The sequence below is a fragment of the Xenopus laevis genome, chromosome 5S (assembly GCF_017654675.1).
Source record: "Xenopus laevis strain J_2021 chromosome 5S, Xenopus_laevis_v10.1, whole genome shotgun sequence".
Lineage (NCBI taxonomy): Eukaryota > Metazoa > Chordata > Amphibia > Anura > Pipidae > Xenopus > Xenopus laevis.
In genome coordinates this window covers 97,853,646-97,870,829 of record NC_054380.1, presented here as the reverse complement: position 1 = coordinate 97,870,829, position 17,184 = coordinate 97,853,646, and the positions used below count along the sequence as shown (strand labels likewise).

The 17,184-nt window shown below is 38.3% G+C and overlaps 1 protein-coding gene across 1 annotated transcript; it reads right to left on the bottom strand.

Annotated features, from left to right (window-relative positions):
- Nucleotides 1-4,253: 4,253 nt before the first annotated feature.
- Nucleotides 4,254-16,221, bottom strand: ghsr.S (growth hormone secretagogue receptor S homeolog). Its single transcript, XM_018265697.2, has 2 exons — nucleotides 15,042-16,221; nucleotides 4,254-5,084 (listed from the first exon to the last, which is right to left on the bottom strand). Exons 1-2 carry the CDS (start codon nucleotides 15,814-15,816, stop codon nucleotides 4,780-4,782), a joined length of 1,080 nt encoding a protein of 359 aa, XP_018121186.1. The 5' UTR covers nucleotides 15,817-16,221; the 3' UTR covers nucleotides 4,254-4,779.
- Between the last annotated feature and the right edge of the window lie 963 nt (nucleotides 16,222-17,184).

Genomic DNA, 17,184 nt, shown 5'->3' with positions numbered 1-17,184 from the left:
TTTCATTACTTTAAAACATTTTAATTGTTGGTGTTACTATTCCTTTAACTTGGCCCTTATATCTACTTAAGACTCTGCTGGCTTCCGGAACACAAAATCATGCACTAGTGCTCAAAGAGGCTTGTCCAAAGGCTTGTGAAAATGCTGGACACAGAAGCAAGCTTTATTTTACTTTTATTTATTATTTCACTTTTTTCAAGGGTCGAATTTAGATTTTTGAAAAACGTTGAAATTTTATTTCAAAAAGCCCAACCAAAATTTATTAAAAAAAAATAGAAGTTATTTTTTGCAGGTGAATAGTCCATATTCGTTCGTATTCATCCGAATTTGAATCGTACAAATCAAAGGAATAGCGCATTCGAATTGTACGAATCAAAGTTTTTCCCAAAAAAATTTCTTATGTTCTTGGGCGTTCCTATCTTTTCATTCCTAAAATTCTTATTCGATTTACCTAAAAACTATTATAAAGGTCATTATGAAGTTAGTGAGGTTGTGGAATGCCCTCCTGGGTCTGTCCTTTTACTCCTTCCTCTGTCAGATTCTTCTAAGTGGGAATTCTCCAATATAGTATTTTGATCCATAATTCTACCACCAGAGTCTGGCGGAGAGCTAGCACAGCACAACTAAATGACATCTTTTTCCTTTGTAGAAGAAATCATGAAGATTGCTGAATTCAAAGATATATTTGTTGCAAAGGTTCAACAAAAAAAATTGTTTTGAAGGAAGGGTAGAGACTCCAATAATATTGGAAATATTCCTAGATGTATCCTCATGGGAGTTTACTATGTAGGATATCTGTGTGTATGTAATGAATGAACTAGCAGTGGTGCATGGAATAATATTGATGGATGGAATATCGCTGATAGATGGAATGTAGATGATCAGATTTAATTTTTGATTTGACCCCTCTGCTTCTCAGTCATAGAACCTAGTGACTCTGAAGCTGTACAACACGTCATATAAGTAGCACTCTATTAAAATAAGGGAAAAAATATAAGGGCAAGCCAATACCAGGTTATGGACTTCACCGGGATTTTTATTTTAGTGAAATATCATTAGAGAATCTTCAAATCAGAGACTTAAGACCTCTTAAGTTGCTGTACTACAAGTCTCTATTTACTGTACCTTGTTTTTGTGTTTAAGTTCTAGGTGAAAAAAAAAAACCCTGTTAGCATCCAGGTGTACAGATGCAACATCGGATATCGTTTTGTTGTGTACAGTGTAGTATAATTATTCTGCTCCCCTCCCATGTAAACATATAGGTCCTTATTCTTATATATACTCATGGAGATTTTTAATATCATTATATTTTGCAGTACAGGAATTCCATTATTTCCTGCAGAGTAACAAAAGAAAATTAAAAGTTGATTAGGGTTTTATTTATCTATCCAACAGTACACATTTTTTGGTGGACTTGGCTACTATTTATTTAAAGGGTATGCACTGACTGAGAGTTCCAGTTGAGCCAGTATTTCTAAATTGTGCAATCGGCCTATTTTGGGTCTGGCTAATCTTATTATTGGGAATCCATATATGGTTTTTGACACAATAAACAGAACAGCAGCAGTTTATTTAAATATTGGTTTTGGGAATGGAAAAACTTTCTCTTTGCACCTATTTTCTTATTTTCCTCAAAATGTATCATTCCCCTTTGTGAAATTTATTTTTATTCTATCAGCTGTTTGTAACTTAAAAGCAACAACTCAACAATTTTATTTATCATTCAATCTATAAGGGTAGGATTACATGGACGTTTTCAGCAAGATCCAACGCTGCGACACCATGCGACAATGCATTCACTTACCCTATTTTTGTCGCATGCGACTTGTCACAGGCGTTTCTTCGCAGCGCGTCGGATCACGCCGAAAAGGTCCATGTAGTCCTACCCTAAAAATGTTTGCTCCTCAATCTTATGGCAACTGTCTGCATTGTTGAACAGACTCTGGTGGACTGTGAATGTTAGAACTGCTGCACCTTCTTGTAAAACTCAAGGTGATTAATATAAAGCACCAAGCACCAAGAAAGGTGGTAGTACTAGAAAATGAGCAACTTTTCGGAGGGTGGAGTTACTGGCTATATGTCCAGCTGCAAAAGGTTATAGTACACAAAAAAGTATACAAGATGACAGTCAGTAAGATACAAAGTGAAAACTTTTATTAGGACATCCATCTCTGGACCTTCCCTTTGCCACCCCCATTAATGAAATGCGATATTTGTTCTTATCTTATTCCTCCCACCCTATTCCTAATTTGCTTTCCTTTTATTACCCCCTCAACAGATTGGCAAGGGATGCTGCTTGTGGCAGAAGTGCTGAAGGTTTCCTTGTTTAGCAAGTAGTGTGGACCTTGAATGACTGTATACTTCTCATTTAGACTGTGTACATAAACATGATTCCATTGTCCGTGCACACAGAATACCTCATTATACACTATTAGGCTTACTGAATAAAAGGAGCAAATTTGGCTACTTGTCCGTTAATCCATAGCAACCAATCATTTAGAGGTCAGCTGTTACAAGACCTGGGTAAACATTGTGCCTTTTATTTACACTTAAAAGCCTTCTTTTAAAGCCTTTATTACATTTAAAAGCCTTAGTTAATTATTTCCAATAATCTTCAGGATTCAGAAAACCAGTGAACCAGATGTTTCAATTCTGAAGCTATTGCTTCGTTATAATAACTTCAAAAGGCAGAACAGGTCTGCCCTCATTATTACATGGAAATGTACTTCTTCAAACAAACAGAACAAACTTTAATAACATATACATAGGTAAAGTAAATAGCTTAATCTCTGTTGTCACTTTATTTTATATTACACATTGTTGTCAGATACAGAAAACAACCCTACATGGGATTTTTAGGGTTTCAGCCTGACTATGGACTCCATAAACTATATTTTGTATCACGTAATCCCTTCCAATAGCATTTGTCTGCAATGTAAAATGCAAAGTAGGGAAGTGAAATAAATAAGAGGAGCACACTTGGAAAAATCAGCTCTGCTTTCTATAAAAATGCCTTATTTTTAAACAAATTCTACAGTAATTTTTTTTTTTTTTTACAACATTTCTCCTTTAAGGGTGATTGGCTGTGATGGTTATTATCTATTTTATACCTTTAATGAAATACCATTTTTATAAGCCTGTTTTTTTTAAATGTTGGGGAAATCAAACCTGAACAAAAATACCCTTAGCACTATGGTTTATTTTGATTATATTATGGAAATATTCAACTCAAGAAGCAGGATGTAAATTGCCATATAATCATCATTTTGATCCACTTTTTACCAGTGGTAGTAATATAACCAGCTTCTTAGTATAAATAAATACACACATGTCTCCACCACCCCTTTTTTTTGCCTATGTTCATATTTTGTTGTTTTTTTTTTAAGATCCAAACAACTAAGGGGGTCAATTGCTGCCAGACCTTATTTAAAGGGATACTGTCATGGGAAAAGTCATGTGACTTGTGCTCTGATAAACTTTTAAATCACTCTTTACTGCTGTACTGCAAGTTGGAGTGATATCACACCCCTCCCTTCCCCCCCCCCCAGCAGCCAAACAAAATGGGAAATGGGAAGGTAACCAGATAACAGCTCCCTAACACAAGATAACAGCTGCCTGGTAGATCTAAGAACAACACTCAATAGTAAAAACCCATGTCCCACTGAGACACATTCAGTTTCATTGAGAAGGAAAAACAGCAGCCTGCCAGAAAGCATTTCTCTCCTAAAGTGCAGGCATAAGTCACATGACCAGGGGCAGCTGGGAAATTGACAAAATATCTAGCCCCATGTCAGATTTCAAAATTGAATATAAAAAAATCTGTTTGCTCTTTTGAGAAATGGATTTCAGTGCAGAATTCTGCTGGAGTAGCACTATTAACTGATGCGTTTTTAAAAACCATGTTTTCCGATGACAGGATCCCTTTAAGGACTCTTGTTATTTATTTATTACAAAATAAGATGGAGTTTGGCTAGAGACACATTATCCATACCTAGACTGGAGAGCTGAATTCTAATTGTCAGCACAGTCCCTGCAGCACCATACAACCAATTTGGTCCTGCTTCATGACAGATGTTATAATCATAATAGAATTAGTCTGGGGTTCCCATACAACCTCCATAGTCAGCCTAGAAATCTAATCAATGGATACCTGATCTATCCCTACTAGGCCTTGAGGTGCCTGTTGTTCAGTCTAGATGGCAGGATTGCAATTATCCAGAACTTACTGTAGCTTTCAGGTTTCAACACACAGCACATTTTACATTGCAATCAATATAAGACAAAATGACCAGGAGCACAATCAACTATATTGTTACAGTAACTTCTCTGGGTAGTTCTTGTTTCCTTATCCAATGACATTCAGGTATTAAAATCAAACCTTTGATGTTCATTTACAAAAAAGGAGTCATTGTGAAGACTTGTTGGTGGGTCAAGAAGATGGCTTGGAGCAGCACTCCAGTTATATATCAGACAGCTCACTCCGATTTGTTTACATAAGTTAAAGATTCCTTGGAATAAAAGACTGACCTGAGATCAGAAAATATTTGTTAACTGGTGAAAAAATTGGTGTAAACTTAAATCACCAAACACGCTCACACATACATACACACACTACTACTTTCAAAGCAACTTCCTGAGATCAACTTGCAATGATTGTCTTTGAGAATGAAATATAGTCAAAAATGTCTGTAGTGTGTCCTGGTACATTATGGCTTTGTGTCAGGTGGCAAATATTGAGTGGCTGTTTTTTTTGGGTTTTTTTTTGGCACATATGTCTTGTCACGTACTGATGTTGGACTCTGTCCAGGCAGGAGAGCTTTCATCGTTTGTTGTATAGGTTGCTTTCCGTGAAACCTGCTTTAGTCGGAACAGTCTGCAAGCAGCTACACGATATTTTTTCGACATGATGTTGTAGAGAATAGGGTTGATGGCAGCACTCAGGTAAAAGAGCACAAAGGAGACCAGGTTGCAGTACTGGCTGATGAGAGCTATTTCCAGGGACCCAGCTTCAAAAGACTTGGAAAACAGGTAACGTGCTACATGAAACGGCAACCAGCAAAGTATGAAAGCAAACACCACCACAGCTGAAAGAGATGAAAGAGCATATTAGAAAGATATTTGATTAATCTGTCAGTTAACACATATCAAAAGATATCAGAAAGTGATAGGAATCAAAATTAATCAAAAGCAAGGGACCATTAATATAAGAAGCATTCTCCAGGAGATCACCCTGCTCACCTTTGCATCTTCTCATGCCACATCTCCAACTCACTACCACCTACATTAGATCTGCTCAATAGCTACTTGTTGATTGAAACATTGTCTTTAGTATTTAGACCCTGCAGCTAGAGAAAAACTGCAGATCACTTCTAGTGGGTTATTTATTAAAGTCTGAATGTCAAAAACTCATAAAATTCAAATTTCTTTTCAAGTTTTATTATACCCAGAGGATGGAAAAAGTCAGAATCCGAAAATCGGGCCTCTCAGACCTGCCGAAGTTGTATATAAGTCAATGGGAAAGGTTCCTATCCTATTTGGACGTTTCTGTGGTCTGCCCAGAAATTAGCCGAAAATCTGAATATTTCTGACTTTTCATGCAAAAATCAAAAATTAAAACTTTTCGGGAAATAGCCAATAAAAAATAATGATTTGGGAAAAAAATCTGAAAAAATATTCTGATTTTCACTCAATTTTATCGAGTTTTTCCCTGATCCGATTACATCGTGCTTTTTTAATATTAACTAAAAGGTCAAATCGTGGATTCTAGTTTGCTTGGACTTTTTAAATAAAATAGTCAGAAAAATTAAGATTTTAATAAATAAGGCCCCCCCCGAGTCAGCAAACTAAAATAAGCAGGGAACTTGTGGTTTCTGTAAAAACACATAATTATGTAGCTTGAAAAGGGCTTTGTCCGAAACATGTTGTGTCAATAAATGTTTTGCAGTTAATCTGCTAGTGCCTGGCTCTACTTTCTACTTTGATGTTTTAGCCTTTTATGGACAAAGGCAGAGCTACAGGTGCGATCAAGGCATAATTGGAACCAGTACTTCCTACAAAACATAATTATGTAGCACCTGAGCTCCGTGTATCTCTCTAACAACAACACAGAATTGATGCTTCCTATATGTCAAGCCATTATCATACAGTGTAAAGGCAAAAAAATAAAATCCCAGTTTTACTTTCTTTAATGAAAAAGAAACCTATCTTCAATATACTTTAATTAAAAAATGTGTACCGGTTTTAAAGAAACCTGACTGTATGCAGTGAAATTCTCCCTTCATTTACTGCTGTGGATAGGAATTGTCAGATAGTCCCTAACTGCTCTGCAGGGAAACAATCATACTTATGAACAGCAGGGGGAGCACCCACCTTACTTCCCAGCCATGCAGAAATCAAGTAGCTTTGTTTATGACGATCCCTAAGCAGCCCACACTGAGCATGTGCACAGTCTTAGACTTGCAAAGATGTTTAATAAAGTTCCAAGATGGTGATCCCCTGTAGCCAACTTTGAAAGCATACATTATTTGTTTGATTAGGCATGTGGTGCAGTAAGTTTGTGTTTATATTTAGTATACAAAATCTAGCCTTATTCTATTTTAGACTTTACATTCCCTTTAAGTTCATCTTACATGATACTGAGGGGCATATTTATCAAGGGTCGAATTTTGAATTGAAAAAACGTCAAAATTCGAATTCAAAAAGACCAACCGAAATTAAGTCGAAGTTTTTTTTTTTGGTCGAATAGGTCCGTTTTCGATCTAATAGGTCTGTATTTGGCCTTATTCATTTGTTCGAAGGAATAGCACATTCGATCGAATTCAATTTGAAGTTTTCCCCCAAAAAAACTTAGATTTTTAGAAGTCCACCAATTGACTTCAAATAGGTTCTAGGAGGTCTTCCATAGGCTAAAACAGCAATTTGGCAGGTTTTAGATGGCAAATGGTTGAAGTCAAATTTTTAAAGAGACAGTACATGATAAATCTCGATATTCACATTTTTTAATTTTTTTTTAAAATCTAATCGAATTTGGACTATTCTCTAGTCGAAGTACACAAAAAATAGCTCAAAATTCAATTTTTGTTTTTTTCCTTCGAAAATTCACCTCGACCTTTGATAAATCTGCCCCTGAGTGTTTGGAGGATCTGCTTCCCACAGTAGTGCCTCCCTTTAATCAGCTTCGTTTAATGACATTACAGGAGAATAATTGGCTAACCATTCATTTCACCATGAAGACAGGTTTGAGATTTTCCTGAATCTCAATCCTAAGGATGTCCCAATGGACAGTTGTGCACCAGTGTTTAAACAGTGAACACCCAAGGAACCATGTTTGTAACATCTGAACACAACTAGTAGGTAATCTCATGCATTCTATCCCTGTTAGTGAAGCATTTGATCCTAATCATAAAATCAAACATTACATTACTTACATTTTTCCCCACCATGGGCTCTGGTTCCCCCAACAAAATAATATGGTAATGAATAAAATAGTCTTTTGTATTTAAAAACAGATTTTCAAGATACATATAAGGCATGGCACGTAACAAGGAAAAAACGGGGTTTATCGCCATACTGGTCTCCATATTTAACCTGGATAGGAAACAAACATTTCCCGATAGGCATACGAAATCCAATACTTCTGCAATGGCGCAACAACGGCCTTCATACCCTCAAAGACTTACTAGGTAGTAACCATGCATTACTCACTCAAATTCAACTCACAGAAAAATACCCGTTTACCACTCCACACATATTTCTAAGGCTGCAAATCACCCATTTTGCCACCCGAGCCATGACTCACTTATCAGATACAGAAAAAGATGACTCGCTATACAAATTATGGAAAACCGATTCCACCAACATGTCAGTATCATACCTATACCAGACTATACGAACAATTATAAACTTAGACGACGACACCGACTCACCCTTCCCATGGATCAACAATATCCCTGGCGTAACAACATCAGATATCTTACAATTCCATGCTAAAATAATGGCGCTACTCCCGGCGAGCAGATACCAGGAAATGGCCCTCCAAATACTTCATAACTCTTACCTTACCCCAATTCGTAGACACAAAATGGGTAGTCTCTCCACTGATAGTTGTTTACGATGCCACTCACCGAGGGCAGATTTAATCCATACCCTTTGGTCTTGCTCCAAATTACAATCTTTTTGGCGTGAAGTGACCGCATATGGCGAACAGATAATAGGGAAACCTCTCCAATCACAAATTGAATGGGCGCTATTCAGCCATACTTCAAATTTTACCCAACTGTCAAAATCGGAGAAAACTGTCATGGGCTCAACAATGGTTGAGCCCAGATCCCCCACCTTTACTGATGGTCAAACATAAACTACATCATATATTTCATATGGATTGGTTGGAAGCAATAACCAAAAAGGAACAAAACACGACAAAATTCTTCAACACATGGATACTTTATATAATGACACTCCCACACCATACCAGATATCTTACGATCTACACATTTCGGCAAACGACATGGTATGCAGAAGAATCCCTCAGAGAACACCCACTTGTAGTGGCGGCATCCCAATACCTCGACAACTGGCAGCGTGAACAGGAACTACTGGTCTTCGCACCCCCCAGGAGTCATCAGATAAACAGATTATTGGCATCTTATCCATTGAGTCCCATATAACACCGCTTACTATATTATGAGCTGTATGTTTTGTAAAGTACTTGTATGTTATTGATGATACTATATTGCACATTGTTAAGCCTACGCAATATTCATCTTATTATTCATTTCCACGCATACTGAAGACGATCTTTTTCTATTTGTTTGAAAATAAATAAAAACATGTTTGAAAAAAAAAAACAGATTTTCAGTTTTTTCTTAGCTCTGTACTAAACAAAAATTGATTCTACAGATTTTGATACACTTTCCATTTATATTGCTGTACTGAGATCTCTCCTAACCCTGCTCAATCTTTCATTTTTACACACTCCATTATGCCAACAAATCTCACCATTACCTATAACTTTCCTATCCTTTCAGTCAGGCCCACACAGCACTTTCATCTCTGCCTCGCTTTGTGCTCTGGAATAAATATTATAAAACTGACATTGGTTCATGATCTGTCTTCTCCACAAGTGGACAATAGGTTAGGTACCTGTGCTAGTTATACATACGTACAGTATATACTGCACATAGCGTGGATACATTATGAGGTATGGTCAGCCAATTACCATTGGAAGAACATCATCCAGTCTATCAATACAGGGCACACTGCTATCCACTGTCAACTAAGAAACTGAACACTTTTCTCAGACTAGTTAGAACCATGATGAGTGATTGGCCCCAGATCCACCGTTCAGCAATCTTTTTCAGGACCAATTGTAATTTGCATTGTATTAATCTCTTTCTTGGCTAGATATTTTCAGTTTAAGTCCTTGTACCCTTCCCCTAATCATCACCTCTGACCTGGTAAACATTACCTGACAACCTAAGGAAACATACATAGAAATAGACACTCTACTGACCTACAGGTTCCTTGTCTCGACCCTCTCATGCCCTGATCTAGTCTCCTTACAATACAACAGCATATACGCTGGTGCACTAATATCACACATATACAATGCTGCCAAGTATGCTTGCTTATTACTGACCATGACTGGAGAGAACTCAGCAGACTTTCTTCTTTTACAAACTGTGGTCTCACTAACCAAATGCATGTGCTTTTCAGCCTCTTCACCTCTAATTTTTATTCAACCCCCTAACCCATCACAACTCCATAACATTTATCAAACTTTTACATCCTCTCTTACTTGTTTCAAAGTCCAAGATGTTAGAAAATACAACAAAGTTGCAAATGCAACTCTGGTTGGAAATTCTTAAAGGGATACTGTCATGGGAAAAAAAAATGTTTTCAAAATGAATCAGGTAATAGTGCTGCTCCAGCAGAATTCTGCACTGAAATCCATTTCTCAAAAGAGGAAACAGATGTTTTTATATTCAATTTTGAAATCTGACATGGGGCTAGACATATTGTCAATTTCCCAGCTGCCCCGAGTCATGTGACTTGTGCTCTAATAAACTTCAATCACTCTTTACTGCTGTACTGCAAGTTAGAGTGCTATCACCCCCCTCTCTATTCCCCCCCAGCAGCCAAACAAAAGAACAATGGGAAGGTAACCAGATAACAGCTCCCTAACACAAGATAACAGCTGCCTGGTAGATCTAAGAACAGCACTCAATAGTTAAAACCGATATCCCACTGAGACACATTCAGTTACATTGAGAAGGAAACACAGCAGCCTGCCAGAAAGCATTTCTCTCCTAAAGTGCAGGCACAAGTCACATGACTGGGGGCAGCTGGGAAATTGACAAAATGTCTAGCCCCATGTCAGATTTTAAAATTGAATTTATAAAAAATCAGTTTGCTCTTTTGAGAAATGGATTTCAGTGCAGAATTCTGCTGGAGCAGCACTATTAACTGATTCATTTTGAAAAAAAATTTTTTTCCCATGACAGTATCCCTTTAATACCGGTAGTTGCTTTTTGCACGCATTAAGTCACATGCATCTGTAGTAACTGCAAATTGTTATGAATGTTTCCATGAATTGTGGGTGTTTTGTATAAGCCTCAATAAATGCATTGTTTTTATTATATTTGAAGACTGATGATTGTAGTGGCTGGTGAAATATGGTTGGTGATTAATGTTATTATTATCAAGTATAAACAAATATTCCCTCACACATGCATCCTTGCTACTTTCAGATCTATGGCTTGTACAGTATGTACTTTCATTCCTTCTTAGCACCCCATCCATTTCTTCCCTAAACAGTTTGCTTCTTGGAATTACCTGATAAATATCTAATTAACAAAAAAGGATCTTGTCCAACTCATTAAAACTCTCAGGTTAGAGAACTTCTACATTGAAACTAAGTCATTCTCTACTTTTTACACTGTTTCTCTATTCTTATTTGACACAATGAGGATTCTAAACTTTTGGGGGATATGGCTGTCTACTTTACCCCTTTGTGTCTTATCAGATGGCACTTAAAGGAAAACTATACCCCCAAAATGAATACTTAAGCAACAGATAGTTTATATCAAATTGAATGACATATTAAAGAATCTTACCAAACTGGAATATATATTTACATAAATATTGCCCTTTTACATCTCTTGCCTTGAACCACCATTTCGTGACTCTATCTGTGCTGCCTCAGAGATCACCTGACCAGAAATACTACAACACTAACTGTAACAGGAAGAAGTGAGGAAGCAAAAGGCACAACTCTGTCTGTTAATTGGCTCATGTGACCTTACATGTGGTTTGTAAGTGTACACAGTGAATCTTACGATCTCAGGGGGCGGCCCTTATTTTTTAAAATGGCAATTTTCTATTTTTGATTACCCAATGGCACATACTACTAAAAAAGTATATTATTATGATAATGGTTAATTTACATGAAGCAGGGTTTTACACATGAGCTGTTTTACTCAGTATCTTTTAATAGAGACCTACATTGTTTGGGGGGTATAGTTTTCCTTTAAAGGGGAACTTCACACAAACATAAATTTAGCTTTTTTAAAAGTAAACATAATTTCAAGCAACTTTGCAATATACATCAATTAAAAAATATGCAGACTTTTCATGATTTTTAATGGTTTGAAACAGTTCCCTAAGTCTACCTCCCTGCTCTCTTACTGATCTGTCTGACTACTTTGCTGAGCTGGCTGACTTCAGCCTGCATCCTCCAAACTACACAATTCCCTGCACACATGTACGGAACACATTTTAGCACATCCTGCAGCAAAATACCTGTCCTTCATGCGATGTCCTATGCCTTCGGAATGGCACATCGGGTGCTTTACCATCACTCATCGTCCAAATCTGCAGTCACACCTCCGTCCTCTACCCTTCCTCCTCAGCCATCAGTCATAGAAACTCCGCCCTCAGCCTTCTGTCCTCAGTCTTTCTCCCTCAGCCCTCCATCCTCCTCCCTCAGTCATCTGCCTTCCGCCCTCAGTCCTCTTCCTTCATTCCTCTTCCTTCCGACCTCGCTCACCATTTTAAAAACTTATGGAGTGGAGTGCTGAGGAATGAGGGTGGAGGGCTAAGCAGGGAGGGCAGAGGGAAGAGGGTGGAAGGAAGAGGACTAAAAGGAAGAGGACTGAGGGCCGAGGATGGAGGACTGAGGGCGGAAGACTGAGGGCAGAAGGCTGAGGGAGGAGTTCGTATGACTGACGGCTGAGAAGGGAGGGTAGAGGGCGGAGGTGTGACTGCAGATTTGGACGAGTGACGGTAAATGCAACCGATGCGCCATTCCGAAGGCATAGGACATTGCATGAAGTACATGTGTTTCGCTGCAGGATGTCCTTAAATGCCTTCCGTACACGTGATTTCAATAAGGAAAGGAACATAACAGTGCAATGCATTGTGGGTTATGTAGTTCCTGCATGCTGTCTGTAAGGTGTGGAGTAGTTTATAACATCAGTTTTTAGTCCCTCTTTCCCTGCCATAATTTCAAATGATGCAGAAAGAGAAGAAGTGTTAACCAGCTGGATTTCAGCATAGAAAATGGCATTTATTCATACTTTTTGAAGAAACCGATAACTGTAATGGGTATATTAGGGTGGTCTTCTGTGTTATGTGGGCCTCTTTATCAAATTTTGGTTTGGAAGCCGGAGTTCCCCTTTAATATTAACCTTTAGTATAGTGGAGTGATATTTGAGACAGTAAGTAACTTGTTTTAACTTTATTTTTAGTATTTTGCTGCTTCCTACATTATCTCTCACATCTTCTCCCAACCTATTTCTTCAGCATAGGGGGGTTTAGAAAAAATGACTGTAACTACTATAGGGTACCATTTACTTATAGTGTGTAGGGTGTCTCTGGGTAGTGTGTAAATCTACCCAGAGATGTGTTTCAGCAGATGATCACTTTACTTGTAATTGCCTATAGAAGATATTTCCTTAGAAAGCATCACATGTGCAAATGTACTGCTGTTCACTTTCTCATGGCACCCCTTCAGACATTAGCTTTGCTTGATCTATTGCAAGTCATATAATGAAAATAACCCTCGCCCCCCCCCCCCCACTGGGTGCTCTGTGTTCCTGCACTGGCACAGTATAGCAGCAACATCAACAACTCAGTACAAAATTAATTATCCAGGGTGCTGTTTGAAGAATGGAAATGGGTTGGTAGTGCTTTGCTGAATATGCCCCTCTAAATCGAATCTACCCCAACAATAATAATAGCATTTAGTTATTGGTACATGCACAGTGCTTTACAGAGATTCTAATGGATATTTTTAATTATCCTGTATCTATTACTATTATACTATACTATAAACTATTAGCAAGTAAGTGTAACACTAAACACACTTATCTATTGAGGAAACGGGAGACTTATTAATATGTCTGGTGTTTCTGCATTTATGTGTTTCCCATCCCTCTATTGTTGACAGGCCGATGCAATGTACATGCAATTTGAGGACATCCTTCATCTTGACATGATCATTTCACTGTCTGTTAAGGGGACATATGTACACATTAATTTAAATGTAGAACCTTCATAGAGTATGGCTTCTTGTCAGGGCAGGTTTGGTTGGGAAAACTCATATAAACCAGGATCCACATTGGAACAGTGATGCCCTTGCTGCATCCCTAGAAGAAGTACATCACCCCATTATTCTCATTATTCCCAACTAGATGAAGTCTGACTGAGGATGACAAGGGGAATGATAATCAAGTATATTTGTCATTTAAAGGGCACTTTTATTGATATAATGAACATATATGCTCATCATTCATGGAGTTCAGTGATTTATTTATTTTCGTTTTTATGCACAGATTGAGATTGCTTCCGTACTACTGTATATTTTCCTACTAACAAATAACCCTGGCAGCCTGCACACTTTGGAAGGTCATTGTAATACACCAGATAATGACTTATTAGGAATGCACCGCAGACACCACAGCAGCTCTACTTTTCTTTGACCACTAATATAAACGTTTAGCATTCATGTTGTCGTGAGGTTTCGGAAATTGTCGCTGCAGGAGCAGGGCTCATTGACTTTCGGTGAAAGTCCGTGGTGTGTTAAAGGGATAAAAGCTTGTATGGGTACTAAGGACAATCATTGGTTACTATGGCAATCCTTAGCAAAATACTTTTCATTAGACAATTACTTTCTTGAGTCTTTGAACCCCTAATTGCCTCATGTTCCTGTGCGGTTTTTATTAAGTATTTGAATATAACATGACTGCAGTTTCTCTGTAACAGAGACCAAAAACAAAGCATTGATTTGTCAGATACCTGCCTAGTTTCTTCCCTTTCTATAAACTAAATTCCCAACATCTCTACCTTGGCTGTTGTATGATCCTTTATTTAACTGTTAAAGTTAATAATCCTGTTGCATATTCCAAGAGCATTTTTTATAAACAACAGATCTATATAGCACATACAGTATTTTGTAAAGCACTGATATATTTGTAAGTACTAAATGCTTTAAAGCAATATTCAAGCCACTCTACTCAGAATAACATCGGAGCTTGTGTAAGTGTCAGTACGTCTTTGGGAACTACACTGTTATCAGGGATTAACTCTTACTGGACTGTTTACATCACCTTTCCCACGATTGTGCTTTCAGGAACCTTGCGCCTCTGCTAGCCTCTGTAGAAGGCTTTAACTTGGTGTTAGTTGTTTTGTGAAAAACAATATATTTCCTCCTGGTTTTCTGGTTCCGTTTATGTTGTTGTATTAAGATATTTTGGAGTAAAAATTAAGCACAAGTGTTAACAACACTGCTTACTATTTTTTCCAGTAAATCCTTTGCATTGGAAGTTGATGTAAGGACAGGCAAATGCACGTTTTCTAGTAATATATACAGCTATAAATTGTACCTTTTTAGGCACTGTGCATAGGGAGCTAGAGAATAGTTGAGTTTGGGGATGAAAGAATGAAATATATTTGGCCAAACTGACTGACATACCCTAGACTGAGAATGTAACCAGCAATTTAAGCACAAATTACAGTATACGGAATGTAAAAGAGATCCATACCTAACATTTTCACAGTCTGTTTGTTATGCTTGTCCCTTATAGATGTGTTTAGTCCTATGGACTCTCTCTTTCTTCTCCACAGCTTTCTGCCAATGAGAGTGTAGAGGACGGTGAGGCAGAAGACAGGCAAGAAGAAGAACACACTAGATGTCCAGACCATTATAGTTAGGAGACCTGACTTTATGGCATACTCTGTAGCTTTGCACTCATTTGTGTCCAGGGGGTTTGTTCCATTTTCGTGTTCAACTCCAACCAAGACAAAGATTGGACCCGCACTTACAAACGACACTGTCCAGAGGACAGAGATGACCAGCTTTACTCTCCCTTTGGTTATCACTACCTTGGCTTTCAAGGGAAAGCAGATAGCAAAATAACGTTCCACACTGAGAGCTGTGATATTCAGTATGGTGGAGTAAGTACAGCACTCACTGACAAACTGAAAGAGTTTGCAGAGGGTGCTCCCAAAATTCCACGGTCTGTACTGCCAGAGTCTGTAGAGATCAAGAGGCATACAGAGGAAAATGAGAAGATCAGAAAATGCCATGCTGGATAAATAGAGATTGGTAGTAGTCCTCATATCCCTATACTTGGACACCACTAACATAGTCATCACGTTGCCAAATATCCCTATAATAAAAAGAAGAATACATGTGACAGTTATCCCAGTCAGCACCGGGACAGGGAACAGGAAAACAGGATCTTCTGGCCAGGAATAGTTGTTGCTGCTGTAATAGTAATCCATAGTCAGATTCTGAAAATATACCTCAGGGGACATGTTCTTAGTTCATAGAATCCCATGAAACAAATCCAATCTATAAAAGGAAATATCAGCAACAATAGTCATTGATCCCACGGGTCTCTTGTTCCCTACACAGGACACAAAGTCTCGTTTCCCTGTTATTCCACAGCTTAAACATCAGCCCAGGAGCACCTTGCAAGAAAAACATTTTTGTCTTACATGATGTTCTTTGGTCCCACATTTAGTACACATACAGGAACAAATCCTTCAGCTGCTCTTGTATTTCTGGTCAGTCTCCTGTAAAGAATAGTGTGTAACTGGCCATATATGCTGCCAGCTGATGGAATCAGGGTATGTGAGGGGGAGCTGCTCCATGCCTGTGCTGTATGCACTCCCTTTCTCCTACTCCATAGGGGTGCATTATACCACAAGAGCTTTGCCTGTAGAAAGAAGCCAAGGGACCCTAGCCCGCCTCTTCTCTGTCCCCTCCCTTGAAGCATCTTTCAGTCTGTTTGCTGTCAGGATACAGTGAAAGCAGGAGCAGTCTCTTCCAGGCACACACCACTCATGCTGGAGCTTATCATTTACACATGGCAGTGCAGGGACTGGGGCAGGACATCTAGGAAAGTACTGTGGCATGATGCTCAGATGTATCATTTACATGCCGGTGGGTATCTTCGGGACCACTGAAAAGGAAGCTTTCACTAGCACATATCTCACAGAGGCTGAGAAGCATCACAAACAAGTCATGGAATAAAAACTACCACTAAAGAGATGGAACACTAACCCCAATTTCCCTTTGGAATTAATCATGCCATTCAGCTAATAGATTAGTTTGTTTATCACTTTTGTTCAATTACGCTAGCAGCTGTACGGCTCGATTCATATCCCAGAATATTATGTAAATGTTTATTTATAATAATCAGTCTGGCAACTGACTACCATTTGCTGCACACAGAGCCAGCTGCTCTCTATATGAACGCCACAACAAAAACCAATATACAAGTACCAAAGTGCATCACAGAAGCTGCAATGTGTGCTGACATGTCAGAGCCGTCTACATAGTACAGATCATTAAAGCACAAAGAGCAAACACATATTACTAATAATAAACTGTACTGTAACTATACTGCTTTATTTGTTACTATTATTTAATAACTAGGAGGGAAATGTACCAACTGAGAAACACTGATTGAGATCAACACTCTGTATACAGTCAGGGACAGTTTTAGGATTTGGCAGAAAGGAAATATGCCCTTGGCCCTCCAAAAGTATAAACATATACATCAGGAGTGCCCAACCTTCTGGTGCTGTCAAACTACAACTCCCAGCCTTAGAAACAATTGATGTGCCCTATCATTAATGAGACTGGTGTTATGGCAAAGGGGAATTTTTACTGGTATG

Bases quoted from the DNA above. Each gene is read 5' to 3' on its own strand.
- ghsr.S (XM_018265697.2), bottom strand. From the start codon at position 15,816: ATGTCCCCTGAGGTATATTTTCAGAATCTGACTATGGATTACTATTAC. The intron at 5,085-15,041 runs GTATGGATCTCT...CATCTCTTTCAG, and splicing joins ACAGACTGTGAAAATGTTAG to CTGTGGTGGTGTTTGCTTTC.